The following is a 19,361-nucleotide window of genomic DNA, read 5'->3' as shown; positions in this document are numbered from 1 at the left end:
TTCACAAAGTAACTGGTCATTCTAAAATGTTTCCTTTTCTAAGTATAAATTATCTGAACAATTTATCAAGCCACTGCTGGTAGCTGTGGGAATACTTTTTTTTTTGTTGACCTTTATGCAGCAAAATGGAACCACAGCTGGACAGTTCTTTGGTCTTCTGAGTTGGGCTTAATATTGGAACTAACATCAGACCTTTTTCTGGTAAATTTTATCTTTAAGTGATTTAATTATGAAATGTGTCAGAGGACCATTATATACTGATGACAAGGCCAAAGGGGACACAAATGTATCTGGAACAACTCTGTGAGGCCCTTGTTCATAAACGTATCTAGATGAGAAACTTGGCAATAGTCTTTCCTTTCATGAGCAATCAGTTTGTCTTTAAATGGTAAAGAAACTGTTCCTCAATGCAAAGCACAACATGGTCTCACTGTATGACTGTTTATCTTAAAATATGAAACTAGTGACTTAAGTAAATACACAATTTACAAACTGTCAAACAACTCTCTAGAGCTAACCTGTCTAATGGATGTGGCATTACGTCAATGGGTGCCCTTATTTCAGTCTGTCAAGGTTATATCAATCTATATCAAATTCCAAGGTGGGAGAGAGCTAAGAGATAAAAGTGAAGTTACTTGATCTTCTCTGCTGTTTGAACTTGAGTTGACTAACTGAAACAAGGTGAGTTTACATTAAAAATAGACTTAAATGCAATGAAGTATGCTCTAAATGAGTTTAGTTTGTGTCATTATACATAAATATAAAAAAGCTACTAAAAACATCTGCATATTACAGATTCCTTGGATGCATTTGATTTATATGCATTCATTCTAATTTAAAAAAGAAAACAAACCATGAACTCTGTTTATATTCAGGTTGGCAAAGGAACATTTGCATCATGCTTGTGGGAAAACTATTGGACTACTTGAAGGTGCTATCAAATGCAGAAAACAAGTGCATTGCAGAAGAAAACACTTCTTTTCCTGTCTACCCCCTATTTTAAATCTCTTTATATCATTCCTTAATAATAGGAAAAAACCATATAAAATAATTTAAATAATGACACTTCTGTTAGTTGTTACTTTTCTTTTAAATGGAATCAACTCCTTCCCTCCAGGCTACTTGAGAAGGCAGTTAAATTACTATTTTCACCAGCTGGTAAATGAATAGCCTATCCAGGATTTATCTTTCATTCCCATGCGTATGTGTGTGCAGATGCAAACTGATATCCATATGGTCTGTAATAATAGGTTCTGAAGAGTAAGTTCATTTCATCTCTAGTTACAGTATGTTAAGGAAATTATACTAAGATCAATATTTTCTATGGCAAAGATGCTGCTGTAGAATGTGGAGAATTTCAAAAGTTACAAAGGCATTTTTCTGACTAAACTTGAATGTACCTCTAAGGAAGAAATGAACAATGGATAGTCTGCTGTCCCAGACAAGATACACTTAGGAAATATTAGAAACTACATAATAGAAACAGCATAACATGACACTTACCTGCCTGCATTCCCTGTATCACCTTCATTTATGTTACTGGTGGTGGCCTGTGTGCAGCCATAGGAAGTGGTATTGCTGGATTTGCAATGGCAATACGTTGGGTAGGAAGAAGAAAAAGGAGGTTTAAAAGAAGTTTAGAAATACCAGTTGAACTGTTTTGCTTATATACTCCTGTAGCTGAGCAATATTTGTTTTGGTTTCAGTTCATTGTGAATGCATATGCATCCCAAACCAAAATGGAACCAGTTAGAAAAAATAAAAGTGTATCTTGCTGCACTGGCTTTAGTATCTAGTTGTTTTTGGAAGGTTGGTGGAAAATATAAACCATACAGAAACATAAGCTGTAGGCAGAGGCACTGAGTAGGGCTTTCCTCATTTCTCTATGAGGGGGAAAACCAGCTTTATTTATTTAGGCTTGGTTTTGAGTTTTGGTCTGAAGCTGCAGTGAAGGACTTTACCTCACATCCAGACTTGCACACTGGGAAACTGCTTTTATCTAACATAAAAGCCTCAAGTTGTGTAGCAGGGTGTATTGCTTGAGTGCTGTGACGGGTAGTTTGGCCTTAGCTATGCTGATAATTTTATTTTTTGCACAATATAAGACAGAGATGATAAATGAATGGTACTAAGCCCAAATGCCTTGCTGTGATCAGAGCCAGCATTTATATTTTACACCACTGCCTCTTTATTCCATCCCTGTCCCACTGACTTCAGTAGAAAAACTTTTTTTTTTTAAATTTCTGTGGTTCAGCAGTGTCAACATTTTGTGTGTGAGGGGTGCTTTAGCATCAGTGGGAAATGGACTCTACATGGATTTAAATCTGCAACCACAATATCCTGGAATCTGTTTCATAAAACCACCTATATGAAAAGCTATTCACGGAAGAAAATTAATAGGAAAGTTTGATGGAAGAAAATGGAAGACATTGCCCCTCTTTTCTTTCCCTCTGAAGACCTCTGAGCTACTTGCTGGCAGCTGCTGGAGACTGCCAGCTCAAATGCTGCTGCTTTTTTTTTTTTTTTTTTTTTAGTATATGTGTGTGTGATTTGCTCAGGTTTTGGGCAGGGTCTTACATACAACATAGATGGAGAGAAGTGTGTGTCAGAAGAACTTTTCCGTAAAGGAAATTAAAAGAAACATAAGACAAAGAGATGAGTGATAAGGAGGGGTGAGGCAACTGTGAGAAAAACAAACTAAATAGAATCAGTGGTAGTGAAAATAGACTAAATTGAGCTGACTGAATTGAAAAGTGCAGAGGTACCAGTGATTAGTGCATGAGGAGAAAACATGTCTTGGGAGGCATGGCTGGCTTAATGTTTCTGTAAGAGAGAAAATCTACAAAGCTTAGTAAAATACTCAAAAGATGGGAGAAAGTGACAGCTCTGCACTTGTGTACTGTAACGCGAGGTAAGCATGCACATAGGACTGCCAGGAAGACCTGACGCGGGCATTTAGTGCCTTCACAGAGCTGACTGACCCTGGCACAGAGCTGTATGTAATGCAGTAGTTGTCAGTGGTAAAGTGATTTTCTTGCTCTTCCCTTCCCTGCTTCTTGTTTCAGTTTTTGAGCACAGAGCCAAACTAATATTTCTCAGTTTCATGAAGATGATGATACTCTAACAAAGGCCGGACTTTGTCCCTGGTATTTGAACTTGTGTCATTGATTTAACCTTGACAGTACAGAGAAGCATCAATTTTGCTGTCCCTTTCCCAAAAAGGCAAGCAGTGTTTAACTTTGCACTGAAAGCTCCAGCAAGCTTTTAATTGTCACTAGGGCTCTGGGAACCCAGCTTGTAGTGGCTGCCTAGGGAATACAGTGAGTTGCTAGATCCCTTCTTGCCAGGGACATGTTTCATTCCTGTGCCTCTTTTCCAGTATCAGAGTTGTGTTGGCTGTCAGAGGGTGATTGGTGCAGCTACAGGCCACCTCTCGCCAAAGGCTCTGAAACTGGGATCTTCAGGCTGAAAGGAGAAATTGCAGCAAACCTCTATTGAAAGTAGAGCTAAACTCTCACAGATTCACAAATTAACTACATAAATTTAAAGTGATGATGTTTTAAATAGGATTTCAAATGAAATGATTCTGAAGCACTAAATGTGCTACCCTTTCAAAAGTAGTAATTTCTGCCATGGATTCCTTTAAAACTTAATTTTTGCAAACTCTGGCACTAGTGATACAGGTAAGAGAAGTGCCAACTTGAGCTGATTTTACTAGCACAAAGGATGGACTTGAGAGGTAACAAAAGGAAGAGGGGGTAGGGGACTCCTGAAAGAAATTACTGAATCCATTGCAGAAAAAAAATGCTGTAGGAAACAGGACTTCTGTTTATAATTAAATAGTATTACATGTGCCTTTTGGGTAGGTATGGTTGCCGTTGCTTTACAAATAATCACACAGTGTTTCTTTGCAAAAGCATGTCTGTTCATTTGCACTTGCACAGTGCTTCCAAGCCAGGAGCCATTGATCTGGGCTTTGTTGTGCAAGTCTGACTTCTCTCTAGAGTATTCAACTTCTTGCGTCATTTTAAACACATAGCTTATTTTTGTGGAAAAGTGTTTGCTGATTGTCAGAATTCTTAATGCCATTTGAAGTATATTAGGCCACAGTGCTATGGATCTTTATATATACATGGTGGTTTGTAAATAAGTGTTGGGTACAGACGTGCCCAAGTAACTCTGTAGTCAAGCAATACTTTAAATATTGGTAATTTCTGAAGTGTTTCCTATGTGATAATTGTAGACTGTACACAGAAGATATTCTAAACTGTATGTATGCCCTAAGGTGTACTGATGGTTCTACATTGTGTATGCATAGATTGCTTAAGAAAATACCCACCACCTATCCAGCCGTTATTTATGAATGTAAATAAGAAGTTTTCGCTATGCTGTGCTATAAGAAACACAAGGACAAAATACTGCTTGAAAAGAAGGCAGTAAGTAATAATAATGTAGTAGTAGTTAGTTTAGCTGCTGTCAGCTGTTTATGACTGGAATCTGAAATTAAACAGAGCTCATATTTTGGCAGTGTTGAGTCCTGTGTGCTTCTCTGATGAGTCTCTTGGGCTAGACTCTTAAGAAGTATTTACATGCCTAGAGATTTAGATAAGCACTTGGTGGGTTTTTCTAAAGCATCCAGATCTCTAATACCACTTGGGTTTCTTGAGGGGATATGGGGGATACATGTCTGTGGACGCGCTTGCGCATGCATATAAAAGCTGTTGATTGATTAATTCTGTTCTTTTGAAGCAAAAGCATATTCAGTTTAATAGGAATAGCATTCCATCCCAGTCTGCTGAGCCACTGAGTTATTTCACAAATACTGTTCTGCTTGTATCTTCCTTTCATATAATTTTTTGTTTTCCCTCGCTTCTATTTGTGAGGCAAAAGGGAAACCTGTTAATCCTTGTACCTTCTGACTTGCATGGAAAAGGGTATCCTTTGACACATTTCATCAAGTTTAACGGTATAATGTTGTCATGTGTCATATTTATTGTTAAGACATCAATTTTACAAATTCCATTTTAGCATGGTTTTGTTACTGAGCTCTGACAGATTTACATTTAACAAAGAAAAAAAAGAAAAGCTAGAAGTGACTGAAATGGGGAATATTTTTTAAAAAATTGCCCTTGCATTTCTGCTAATTGTCCATTAATCTCCCAGTCAGCACAAGAGAGCAAGTCTTTTATATTTACTTGCATAATCAGGATTTAACATTTTGGTTATTGATGTATGATTGCGTATTTGGACTGAATGCAGATTTTTGTTAGTATTTTCTCTTTTGTAAGGTTGCAGTTATTTAGGAACTAGAACAGTCCATGATTGCATAGATCATCAGGAAACCAACATCATTTTGCAGACTTTCAAATTTTGAGTGATAAGACTTTTAAAACTTGAAACATCTAGTCATATCAGTTTGAACATGGAAAACAGGTGTAAACACTTTTTCACTTTTCTAACAGACTGACTGCAATAAAAACATGTTTCTTGTGCAGATTGTATACTCATTTTTTAATTTGCTCTCTGACAAAACCTGGAATCACATTCTTATAATAAAGTTTAATGATTTTGCAGTACTTGACAACTCACAATTTGTAACCTATAAACATAACTTTCACTTCCTTTGCCTGTTCAGAAATACGTATAGAATATTTTATGTAAGACAGCATTCTTCAGGGCAAAGAGTGGAGATCTGGGACTCTGGAATTCTAATTTCAGACTTACCATTTGTTTACTGTGTGGCCAAGGGCAAGTCAGTTTAACCCAAATTCAGTGAAGTATTTAGGCTTCCAGTTCCCCCCCTAAGTTACTGACATATTATGAGTTTAGATGTGTGCCTCGGTCTGTACCAATTTGTTCCTCATTTTTTCTCTAGCATCAAAAGCTACAGCAGTGGCTAAGAAGTAGCTCTTGTTGAGAGCAGAAAGTCTTGAATCCAGACCTGTGAACAAGCAGTATCAGCAGCACAAGTAGCATGGGTTCCCTTCTAATGAGAGACTCGAGACTGGAGTGTCACAGAAAGTGTCAAACTGTCCATTACATAGTGAGGATAAAATAATCTGTAATATCTTAAGGACTTTAAAAGAGCATGCTTTCTTACAGGAAGAGACAGCACCATTCTCAACGAGCAGACTTCTTTATAAGTCTAGATTACACAGTCTATATTTACACATACTTTGTCTGGATTTTGTTAATAAGGTTAATTTAAAAGGCTGCCTGATTGTGTACTGACTGGATCAACTGGGTACAGGATTTTGAGTGTTGACCAAGTAACAGCAAGTGCCCAACATTCCTAACCCTACTTAGAATTCACTTTACAGCAAAGACTTTTTGCAGAACAACTTTAAGGAGTATCAGCGCTATAATGTAATGTCTGATGTTTTAGTTACTAAATTAATAAAGAACATAACCAAACCCTAAATTCTGACCAAAAAATTACATATAAGAAATACATTAGAAAGAGCATAGCAATCATATGGGATAACTTCCGACTATTGCTGTCAAAGAAAGGAGATTTTTTTTTTTCCACAGATATAGCAAGTAACAAATTAAGTCATAAATAATATTTCACTAGATGTTATTGTTGACTTTCATAAGCTGCAGGACTGTGACTGACACATTGTCCTCTTTTTACAGATGACTTAATTGTTTAATATCGGACACTTCATCTTACCTTATCAGGCATAGATCTTTCCTTAAAGCATGAGGCATTACTACATCATTTGCTGCTTACTTTAGAGATGATGATTTTCTAAAGCACATGCGCAGAATCTTACAGGTCTGTCAAAACCTTTGATATATTTGTGTCTGTTTCCTTTTTTTTTTCCTTTTTCTTGGAAGAACTGGAATCAAAAAATAAATCATGCATCACAGAGTTATGTCATCAGAAAGAATTGCAAGGATGCTAGGAACTTACAGAAATGGTCAAACACCCACATCATATACATTGGATAGCAGATCTTTATGTAAAGCAGTCATTAGCTTTGACAAAATGGCATGCCCTTCTCTTGAAAAATTTCTGTTGTGATAATACTCCCAAGTAGCAGAATCTTTTGTTTAGACTATGCAAAATCGTATAGATTGTTCAGCTCATCACACTCTTAACTTTTTTTTCTTTCATCTTTTTTTGATTATAGAAGTCTTTCCTGAAGAAATGAAGGCACTCATCAACCAGTAACCTCATCTATGTTGTGTTCTTGGGTTCTGTTTCTTTTCCTCTTTCTTCGATGTGGTTTCCCAAGCAAAGGCTGTTAGACTGATTAAATATATTTTGACATGCACCTAGGTGTCTTCAGCAGTCCTTACTTACACAAATTGATTTAAGTTAGGAGAGATTACACTAAGTGGTACAGAAGAACTGTACATAAAAGAACTGAAATCAGCAGAAATTCTTGTCTGTGAAGTTATGACTCTCTAACACCATTAGTTTGAAAGCAGAACCTCCATTTGATTAGTTGGTGAGATTTTTTGCTGAAAGACAGATATTTTGGATTGTCTCTGTGAGGTGTATCTAGATTGCCTGCTGAAACTCCTACATCAGCAGGGAGTTCTGTCATTCCTCAGATGTTCCTGTATGTACCAGTGCTTGTAAGGGCTTTCTTCAACCCAGAATACATGGCTTGCACTATTTGAGCTTCCTTTCTAAATAAAACTAAGCTGCCACTTCTGAACCTTTGCCAGAACTGTGCTGTTGCAGTTCAACAGCTGTGGCTGTTCATTCATTCAGGGTGGTAGCTGCAGACCTTACGTTCCATGATGTGAATGGGTAGTTTTTCATTATGAGCATATGGGGAGTTTTGATGGACTGGGTCCAGTCTTGTTGATACTGGCAGCTGTAGAGTTGACTGTAGTGGTATCAGCTGATTGCCTGGCTAGACTTCTCTACACTTTGGGTCATTCTCAGCCGTGAAATATTTGATCCATGTTAGAAGGTAGCTTAATAATAATGACTTATATAGATCTACATGCAGCCCGTTAACTGTGGCATGCTTGAATCTGAGTTAATGTTACACCAGCAGCTCACAAAACATCACCATGCCAGAAGGATGCATATGGGGACACAGAGAACCGTATTTCACAGGCAAGTCACATTGCAAACATATTTTTCTTCTATTCCTCTTTATCTGATGTGTCCTTTTATAACTCAGCTCATCTGTCTTCCTAAAAATAATCTGCTGTGTTTTGTTGCTCCTATTTGTTTGAGAAGTTACAAGTAATGAAATAAAGGGTTCGTAAATATTAGTGAGATAGTAATGTTCATCATGAATATAAACACTCTGGCAGTACTTTCATGCATTCAACTTTGTCTGCGTCATTCAGAGATCTCTTGGTAGGAAAGTATGTTTTGCTTCTTGGGAAACAGGCCCTTGAGATTCCTGGTATCTTTAGATGGCCTGGGTTTTTTTTTGTTGTTATGCAAATGGAATTTCCTACCTAAATCTATACTCTAAAAATGAAATGGGGTTCAGTTTTTATTTTTCATGTTTATAAATTGTATGAGATTTTTAAAAGTAGAAAATATTTATGAAATATTTTAATGATATTTATCTTAATGTGTCCTTAAATTTAACACATTTCTACATATATTTAAAATCCTTCATATTTTTAAAAAATACAACTATTTTTGGTATTTTGATTTTGTTGGCTTCTGGGACAAGATTTGTTATTGGGTCCATCAGAAATTCCTAAAGTCAATTTGGATGTAGGGCATGCCCTTTCTTTACTCAAGATAGTGTGAGCATAGTCATGAGCTGTCTTTGAAGTACAGGCATAAACTACAGTTCATACATTATATTTCTGCTTTAAATATCTGGGGATAGATATCTTCAGTGAGATACTAGGATGTGAATTCCTATAGCCATGAATGTTGTGTTCTGCAGTTCTGGTTCAGCTGTTTGTGATGGGTAATGAATTACAAGAGAATCGTCTAATTGTATGCAACACTTCTTTGTCTCCATGCACTGATATAAAAATGTACTCTGCTGTAGATACTACCAGCATGCTGTTTTAATTTTTGTATCTGTAATATGATTATAACTTTTAATCGGTGTTAGTGTCTCATATAAATTCCAAAATATTATCTTATTTTTCATAATTATGCATAAACTTTTAGCAGAGGAGAAAACCTCACTCTCTTAAATACTCATGTACAAGTGTTGTTGAATTCAGAAATGTTTTATACTGCTCATGTAGTCATGAGACCAGTAACAAGCGTTTGATTTTTACGGCACAGCTTCTTGCACTCCATAATTTTGATTAACTATCAGTAGGACCCAATTCGGCTGCTTGATTAATTAAAAAAAAAAAAACAAACCACCAAGTTCTTTCTGTTGCTGTCAGAAATCTTTTTTTACTGTTTCCCCAACTGCTTTGGAGAAATCAGTGCTACTACTAGCTGGAAGTTTAGTAGAAGAAATGACCCGTTGAGTTTGGTACTGCGAGATGCTGAACACTCCGGTCTTGATCCAGCAAAGCACTTAAGCACCTACTGAAGTATGAACTTAAATAATTTGGTAGAGGTAAGCCAAAGTGTTCTGTATTTGCAAGACTGAAACATACGCACTTTGTAGTAGACCCCTTATTTATTTTGGGGGGCAGAATAAGTCTGTTTTCTTTCAAATACATCAGAGCAAGAATATTTCTGTTTTCTTTGAAAACACAATGTACTGAGGCAACCAAAGATTTCTTGCCATCATTTAGTGCTTAACCTCTAAAATACGAGGTTTGGATTTTCTCCAAGCATTAGGATAGTATGAGTTGTGTCAATACAATTAAAAGAACAGCTTCAGGTACTGGTACACTTTTATAATTTGACTTTTCCCCTCGTTGTTGTATTTTTTTTAAGGAGCCTGAGAAAAATCTCTTTATTTATATATTACCTGTTTTAATTTGCAGATGTTTTTCCACTTTTAGTGGCTCTGACATCTTTGTCTCTGCATGGTTCCAGGCCTTGTCTCGGGACATTGTTGATGTGAGAGGAGAGACCTGAAAAGGCTGCTGCTCTCATACCTGCTTGGTTTCAGTATCCTCTGCAGCTATTCCTGTGGCCAAGTGCTGTGTTTCTTCAGCATTTCTTTAGATTGGTATTTGAAAATGTGCACCTTAGTTTAGTTTCTCAGTGTGGGGCAATTCTTTTTCTTATGAGGACTCAGACCTTCAGCAGATCTCTAGAAGTATATCACAGGGGTGTGTGTAAAGTGCCCATTCATTTTGGATGCTCACCTAGTCAGTAAAGCAGAGTATTTTATTCATTTTTTAAAGAATATTTTTTCTATCATAGTGTCAAACTTCGTGCAGATGGCTCTGCCAGTGTGTATTCCTTTATGTTATTAAAGATGTGCTAAGATGCAAGACATTAAGCTGTTTTGTAGGTTCAAGTTCCTGGTAGTCAGTACTATACAAAGTAGTAGTAAACTTCTTTCTTTGAGTGTGGGAATTGGCAATCTATATGAAATACAGCAATCTGGAAAGAGGAAAAATAGGTAATATACATGACATTATAGTAGAACTTAGAAGCACAGAACAGGGAATTATAGATATTTGAAGTTATACTACTTTTGATCTAAAAGACAGGCTGCCATATTGGTTCTCTAACCTGATGAAGCATTCTGGAAAAGGACATAAAAGAAAATATCTCTCTCCCCTCAAAAGGTTGGACACTGTAAGGAACATCTACTTTAGCCAGAAGACATCTTGCCAGCCACCTTATTCTTCCCATTGTTTATGATAGGCTTTAATAAGATCCTTCAGAAAGCTGTTAGTATTGTCACATTGCATTAAATCCTCAATGCATAATAATTTAATGCCAAATGAAACAATTACATGGCTGCAGGGAAATAACTAGAAGTTTTAATGATTTATTAAGAGAAGCGTGACTATTATGCATTAACCATACTGGAATATAGTATTTTGTACTAAGTACTGTATTTAAAGATATATCTTAATGTATTTGTGCAGTTTGGCCCAGTTACACGTTTCTGTGGGAAATGTAGTCATATAGTAATATTATTTTCTGGCTTTTTATGTGTTAACTTTGGGGTGACGCTGCTAGTTTTCCCAGTTGATTGATTGCTTCCTGTTTAGAGAGAGGGAAATAAATTTAAAGTATTTTCATAGCTTTAGCTTTTTTGTTAAAAGATTTTTCCTAAAATCTAGGTTCTGCCTCATGGATTTGAGAGTGTGCGTATTTATGACAAACGTAGGAGTTTTCCATCCCATTAAAGTTTCAGTAGACAATTTCAGCAGATACTCCTTCAGAACAAGATAAATGCTGTTACTTGGTAAAGAATTATTAAAAGCTATTAAGTCTTTAATAGAATATACCTTTAACTCAGTCATTAAATAGTATTTGATGATTTCTTGGCCAGTTACGTACAAGAGTTTTGCTGTCCAGTTAAGGGCTTCTTCAGCTCCAGTTGTTTCAACAGTAGCTGAATAACAACAGAAAAACCTGTGATGGTTCAATTCCAGTTAATGACTGTTGCAAAAGAAAGGCAAAACGAGTGAAACAGAAGGTCAGAGCATGTGTGCAAGTACTGGCTGGCAAGAATCCTGTTGACTTGTATTATAAAATACCCAGTGGATATAAAAAAAAAATAGGGTAATTGTTTTGAGAGTTGTATTAGCTCTCTGTTGATCTGGGATATTTTTGGCAGTTTCTCATGTTCAGTAACCTTCCTTAGTGAAATATGAAAAAGTACTGTAATCTAGTGCATAAGATGTACCAAACATTAGTAAAAGACAGCATTTTTCTGAAGCTCATTTTTATAATCCATATGACAATGGAGAAATGTACTATTCCTTTTCAATAAGAAGGATAAATCTTAACATAATTTACTGAAAAATTACATGAAAGCTTGAGGCTTCTTTAGTTCACAGTTTTGGTGAGGTGTAGATTTTAGATTAAATTGTAGACAGTTCATGTTCTGTGTTCATGCTTCATCACAACAAATCAAAAGATGACATCTCAACGAAATTAGAGTAACAAAGAACTAGTGTGAGAATAACATCTCAAATTAGGCTTATAGAAAAAAATGTTTTCTCAAAGAATTTCTTGCAATATAAATTACTTAGCAGATAAGTATTTAGTCTTTTAAGACTGTATAAGAAAATTGGGGTTTGCATTTTGAACAGTAACTGGATATACAGAACTTCAATAGAAATCACAGTATCTGGAGGGGTTTCTTTCAAAACCTACTTGTTTTCTTTTCTAAATTTGTTTTCCTACTTTTCACATAAGCCTACCGGAGACTTTTAGATTTTCTGTAATGCAACATCATATTTAATTTTTCAATATTAATAAGAACATTTCTTGAGGCAAAAAGGTCTTCTACTATATAAAGTATACAAGTTTTACAACGAAAGGTGGCTTGCTGTTGTATATAACTACAAATGAGAGGTGATAATACAATGGCTAATTTGAAAGTGTTTTCATGTTTGCATGTAGGGGTTATTTTTATTTTTACCTGATAACTCTAATATGACAAGTATGATGGAGGGAGTTGCACAGACACCTGAGAGGAAGAAATCTTTCTCGTTTCACAGCTTTTGTCTGGGTGTAAATTTTGATCCAGAGGAAATCTAATTAGCTCCACCAGAAATATGACTAATGAATGGCTTTAGCTTCTGACCTGGTAGTGGTGGCCCCCATGGCAGGAATTTTTTTTTTTTCAGAGCCCCAAATCCTAGCTCCTGACCCTGTCGAGTGAAAAGGTGCTGAATCTATGGCACCCAGCTTCCGAATTTGGAGATGAAGGATTCTTCCTGTACAAGTAGTTCCAGGCTCCCCCGGAGCCCATGCCTTGTGTGATGATAGCGGTTTTGCCTTTGATTAGCTGACTCGTAAAAACTGATAGATACTGCCACATAATTACACAGCCCCACAGTTGGGCATGCTTCTATTTAAGTTCAAAGCATTTCATAGCTTGATATAATGCATGTAAATGATACTCGTCAAATAGTAGAACTAAAGCTCAGCAGCTGTCTCCTTTGTGCATCCATTTTCAATAATTAATTTGATATCCTGTGACTTTTAATTGGGAGAGTGGTGATACTAGTTTAACAACTCCTAAATTCCGTATGGTCAGAACAAAAGCTTTTGTGTTCCTAAATATGAGAATAGAAAGCCGATCCTGATTATACCAGTATGAAATAAGCTGTGGTGGTGTAAAATTTAATGATAATCATTAGAACTTTATACCAGTCTTTACAGTGAGGAGCACAGACAGCTTATAAACTTTAAGGAATCATTTAAGATATCTCTCTGAGCACTGGAAATGAGAGCTCAGAGTAAGTATTGTAGAATTGTCTCCTTGGGCTTGAAATTACAGTATCATTAAAGTTTGCACAGAACCGGGAAGGTGTGTGAACAAACTTTTTCTTCTGGGCAGTGATTTTGCTCCTAGATGTAGGTGTGTGTTAGGTTGTTTTCCATGTCTTTGTGAAATGGTGTCTGCAGATCCTGTGTCTGGCTCTGTGGAGTTACATTCACATGTCACTGTAAATACGGAATTAAAATTGGAGTCAGGTAGGTCAGAAGGGCCCCCCAGACAGCACCTGCTGTAGCCTCCCACTTGAAGCAGATCCTGTTCGAGCAGGCTGCTCAGGATGTTATCCAGGCAAGACTTTTGAATGTATTCAAGTATGGGAGCTCCACAACTTCGCGGGACAACACGTTCCAGTGTTTGGCAATCCTCTTGGTTGTTTTTTTCTGCTTCTTTTTTTTTCCTTTTTAACAGGTCTGATTTTCTTGTTTTCTAACTTGTGACTGTTGCTTCTTGTCCTTCCACAAGATTCAGGCTCCATCTTTTCATATGCGCCCACTGGGTAGATACCCATTTAACCTCTTCTAAAGGCTGAACAATCTCAGCTCTCTGTTCATACACTCTGTGCTCCAGTCCACTGCTTGTATCAGTGGCCCATCCCAGACTCACCCAGAATGTCAGCGTCTTGTTCAGGGCAGCTGAAACTGGATACGTACAGATCTGGTCTCACAAGTGCTAAACAGAGGGAAATTATCACTTGCCTGGACCTGCTGTCTATGATGTTGCTAATAAAGCCCAGTATGGGGTTGGCTTTCTTCACCTCAAGACCACACTTTTGACTTCTGTTCAACTTGTTTTCCACCAGTACCACAGGTGTTACACTGCAGAGCTGCTTCATAGCCAGTTGGCCTCCAGCCTGTACTGTTGCATGGGGATATTCCACTCCAGGTGCAGGACTTCACATTTGTGTTTGAGCTTCATGAAGTTTCTGTCAGCCCATTTTTTCCAGCTTGTCAAGGCTCTTATGAGGAGCAGCCCCACCATCCGGCGTATTGACTACTCACCTCAAGCTGATGTCTTCCAGACTCTCAGGGAGTGTACGCTATTCCATCATTCAAGTTGCTAATTAAACAACTCCCTTATTCTCTGCAACTTGGAGATACAGAATGTCTCTCTCTGAAAGCTGGTGCATAGAATTCTCACTTGTTCTGTGACCTTCTGGATCTACCTAAGATGCTTTCCTTACTCCCTGCTGCTTCATCAAGTCCAGTGATCCCCTTGCAAGGAGTGACTCGGTGTTGCTACACATAGTTTCTGCCTCTGTGAGCGGCATCAAATTTTACCCATTCAAAATGCAGTGAAGAGTTTTGCAACATTTCAGAAGAGAAACCCATACTAAACATATGTGGCAGCGTGTGAGCAGATGTGCAAAGAGAGAGAGCAGGCTGCAGCCCAGTGCTGAGGTGAGTGTCTGTTGGCACTGGGACTGCAGCCTCACTAGCCAAGGGCAAATGCCTGGATCAGCAGCTGCAATCCTGGCAAAACCAGCAACAACTCTGTAAGCCCAAGGTTCAGACCATCATTTGAGGGAGGTGTGTGTGACCGTGTATGGCCATCAGAAAGCCTGGGAGAGCTAAGGGATGCTAGTGGATAAATAGTGTATGCCCTAAGACATTTACTGAAAACATGTCAACTTCCAGTGTATTTGATGAGAAATTGCATTTTTCAGACTATCTTTGTCAGCCTTCCAATGAGCCAGTGGAGGTTTTTTTCTCTCTGACATTACTGTTAATATGTGAACTTTGTATTCATCCACTTGTGCTTCTTGTTATAACATTCAGTTCTGTCTTAAGTGTGGGACACTTCATTATTTTAGTCATTTGGTGCAGTGATTTATTACTAATTATGCCTTCACAGTTGAGCAATCATGTTACTTCATTGCATTTATTCTTCGCCAGCACATAAATGAATTATTTGTAATGAGACAACTATAGATTACTACTGAATGTGGATTTTGGAACTTCAGCCTGAGAAGGATAATTTCCCCCACTGCACTCAGCGTTTTAAAAAGGGATCACCATGAGAGGTTTCAGGAAACCACAGATCTGTTCATTGCCTGCTGGAGAACATGTGTGAGGCAGTGAAAAATGGCATTGATTGTTTTAGGAATTAACATTGTACAGAATGGAGACAGAAACTGCCAGTGTAAAGAAGCTGCGCAATTTCTGATAATCCGCTTTTCATGCACCTTTCTCAGGTGTACCTGCAGAGATGTGGGCAGTGTCCCCCACCATGTGTGGCCTCAGGTTGCTTCTCTGCTGTGATGTCTTAGAGCAGCAAGTTGATGACTCACAGGAACTCACTGGTATTTGGGCTTCTCCATCTCTGTTTTATCTGCTTTTGTGCTTGTTCTGTCAGTGCTCTGGAAGATGAATAATCTTGACAGGTTTGTGGGCTGCTTGGCATATTAAGCGTAAAGATTGTGAGTCCTGCTGTAAAGCCAATAGAAATAATTAGCAGCATGGCTCTCTTTGAGCTCTCCTTTTCCCTTAAGCAGGTCTGTTCTGTTAGCTGTGTGATAGCAGTGATGTTGATGCAAGGTCAGCCACCACCGAGCTCCCAGCTCTGCTTTGTCAGCTCATTGCTGCTTTTTGGCAAGGCAGCGTGCTCCCGCCATACCTGTGTGGTGCAGGCTGTGACCGACAAGAGGGAACCATTGCACTACAAAGAGCTGTGACCCATTTTCAGATTATGCAAGTCCCCAAGGCCCTTTTGATTCAATGAGATGAATCCCCTTTTAGAGTATGCTGAGGACAAACAAAACACTTTACTGGAAGCAGGTTTGGGGAACGTGAGCTAGGCCTGGGTTTTACATTACGCTGTTACAGATTCAGTGATAAAAGTCAATTAAAACAGAGAAACATGTAGTATTTTTGCAGGATTTATCCTAGTAAATGATATTTAATATTTGTTGAATATGTGTTAAACCACTTCTGTCGCAGTGGAGTGATGCTTTCAAAGGCTGTTTCACACTGGGTGAGGATCTGGCTTTCTTTTCATGCTACTGTAGTTCAGGTGCCATGCACTGCAAGAAGCAGATAGCTGAGTTCTGCTTGAGAGCTTATTCCTAGCCATGATTTACTCAGTGAGGACCGAACTCAGGTCTGGCAGCCTGGTGTATTTACACGAAAGTTGGGTAACATTTCATCCATCTTAAGAAGTTTTACTGAAATCTAATTAAAACTGGTGCTTTGAGTTTTTGAAGAATGCGTGGCATTTTTGTTTTCAGCATCATAAAAATGCTCAGTCACACAGGTGGGTCACAGTGCAGCATGTTTCACAAGTGTTCCTTCCACAGAACTCCACACAACTCCCAGCAGCAGGAATGGGAGTTGTATCCCTGATCCTAATGACATACATGACCAGAAGGCACTCAGCAGTACAGAGTTGGAGAGACATACTTGAAGGGGTTACTCTGGGTTTACAGGCAGTCAGACTGTTCTCTGTGCCTGAAGTCTGAAGTGTAGGTCATGCCTTTAGGGTACAAACTGTTTAAGCATGAGAAGGCATTTTTTGTTTGGCTGTTGTGAGTTTGTATCAGGTATCTTTGTCTCTCTTGAAAAGAATGCTTCACTTCCAGGACTAAGGTTACTCTTTTGCACAGTTGCCTCAAATGCTGAATGTTTTCTATTCTGGAATGAATTCCTGTGACTCTGAGAGATATTTATCCTGTAATTAAATAAGCATGCATTTTTTTTGTTAAATTTGATTTTTTTACAGTTGTTCAGTGAAAAAATAAGTGGAGCAGAAGGAACAAAGTTAGATGAAGAATTTCAAGAGATGGAAAGGGTAAGGAAATAAACATTGTGTTTTTCGATATTAATCTGTTGCAGAATCAAAAATGTTTCACTTCTCAAGTGATAGAATGGTATTGTAGATTTACCTGGGGGGAAAACTCCACAATGTGCTTTTAAACAGAAACATATAAGGATAGTGCGAATTTATCCTTTAGACTTGTTGGCTCAGCTGAGGGAGAAGAGACATCTACAAAGGCTATCTGAGCAGAGGAAGCAGGTTCCACTGACACCTCCTGACACTGAAGAGAAACTCCTCCAAGAATGGTGCAGAGCATCAGGAGGGACCTTTCTCCTCTGTCTGGGAGAGATTAGAGAGAGACCTTCAGTGTTTAGTGAGTCTTTGTAAATATCACAGAGCCTTCCCCCCCGGGTATTATTCATGGTGAAAATCTAACTACTAGGGTCAAATTTTCTCTTGATACAGAATTATATTTCTTAGTTTAAATCCACGTTCAGAAGCTTACCTGAATTGTTGTGGAAATGGAGATGTTTGCTGTCCACTTGTTGTTTGTGTTACGTATTAAATATTACTGCCAGTTTCTGCTTTTTCAGATTTTATGTTATTTTTTTATTACCCTTGTCTTTCTGTGTATTTTTGAATGTTCATAGTACACCTAGGTCACAGCTTTTATTGTTGGCAGATTGAGGAGAAAAGTCTTGTATGAATTGTTTTTTTTCCAACATGCACTTTTGAATTTATGATCTAAGCAGGTTTCTAGGTTTCAGTTTCTTTGGCTACAGAATAATTATTTCCTTTTTATTTCCTATTTATAAGGAGAAGAATAACATGCAGGTCCTAAGGGAGGAAAAGAGAAACAAACCAGAAATGTGATTTTTTACAGCATTTTTGAAACTATTAAATGGGAAGACAGTGCAAACTACTGCTTTAAATGGCCCTGACCCCAAGATTATGAGGGATACGTTCAGTGTTTTTCACCTGTGGAGAAAAGCAGTCTTAGTAACAACTGTTGGGCTGGCAGGAAAATTGTAGTCTAGAATGTCTAAGCAGTAGTCAAGACTGATGGGCTGGAAAGGCAAGCCCACATTTTGATATAAACCTTCTCTCTTTCCCAGTACTACCTGCCATTTAATATATTTTTTGACAAAATCCTCTCATAACTATGACATGGGTATTTATTTTAAGCTACAATATTTACTTTACTTTAAATAAAATTTCATAATCAGCTAGAATAGTATATTATGTTGAAACCTTCTAGTTTAGCTGAGTAATCTAGTTAATCTAGTAATTTATTTACTTTTTGCTAACTGTGTTACTTTACTTTTCTTTTTCAGAAAATTGATGTTACTAATAAAGCTGTAACAGAACTTCTGTCCAAATCCACAGAGTACCTGCAGCCAAATCCAGGTAGGATAGGAACAATATGTGTTGGGTTTTGCTGAACATTGTTGTCTTACTTGGAAATTCATCCTAGGTAAATAAAAGCTAATTAGGTCATCATTGTGAAGCTTCTGGGTGTCCTAGAGAACTTTACCTGTGTGTGCAATGAATAACTGTAAAGTTTATGTGTGGTAAGTCTGATCTGGGATACATTTAACTTGCAGCACACTGTGCACCTCATTTATTGGGAGAGTGTAGGTTGTGCATGCATGACATATCTCGGACAGCCTGGGCCTGTGGTACAACATGTGCTCATATTTTTGCTGGATTTTCTGGAGTGGGATGTGGATCCCTAAAGTGAAGAAAACACCAACATTTATTTAGCAGAGATAAAAAAGCCATTGAATTTAACTCATAGGCCATTGCCATCAGCGGTACTGGTGGTTATATAACCACAGGGAAGAGGGCTGTTACGTGCTTACCCAGTATTTGAATGAGTTTTTGCATTTTCTGGACACTGTGAATTTTGGATTGTCAGTTGATAGAGGTTTTTCAAGTATTGCTTTAAGAAACAAGAAAGGAGACACGTTTACATTTGCAGTCACAAAGTATATCGGTTATGATCTTGATTCACTGTCCAAACCAGCTGTGGGAAGAACCTAAATTTTTTGAGAAGTATCTGACTGAACTCCTGTTCAGTCCGCTACCCCAGTGACTTCAGAGGTAGCCTCTTCTTGTGGGTACCTTATGAGATGCACATCCCTGAAGTTTAACGGGTTATGTCTACATAAGAATGGTAGGACTCAGTCCTTTACCAAGGCCCAGCTGGTATGTTCAAGATGAAGCTGGTCACCATAGTGCACATTCCTCAGGAGGGCCCTGGGTCCCATGGCTGCTACTGTG

At 37.9% G+C, this 19,361-nt stretch overlaps 1 protein-coding gene across 1 annotated transcript in view; it reads left to right on the top strand.

The window, feature by feature from the left end:
* Positions 1 to 19,361, top strand: part of SH3GL3 (SH3 domain containing GRB2 like 3, endophilin A3) — a 55,561-nt gene that overhangs the window by 22,026 nt on the left and 14,174 nt on the right. The window contains exons 2-3 of the mRNA XM_042804155.1: positions 17,043 to 17,111; positions 18,413 to 18,485. Of these exons, the coding sequence (XP_042660089.1) occupies positions 17,043 to 17,111; positions 18,413 to 18,485 (142 nt within the window). The remainder of the gene's footprint in view (positions 1 to 17,042; positions 17,112 to 18,412; positions 18,486 to 19,361) is intronic.

The sequence above is a fragment of the Tyto alba genome, unplaced genomic scaffold (genome assembly GCF_018691265.1).
Source record: "Tyto alba isolate M040663 unplaced genomic scaffold, T.alba_DEE_v4.0 Super-Scaffold_41, whole genome shotgun sequence".
Lineage (NCBI taxonomy): Eukaryota > Metazoa > Chordata > Aves > Strigiformes > Tytonidae > Tyto > Tyto alba.
Note: the sequence above shows the minus strand (reverse complement) of the source record. Positions and strands in the feature narration are given on the sequence as shown.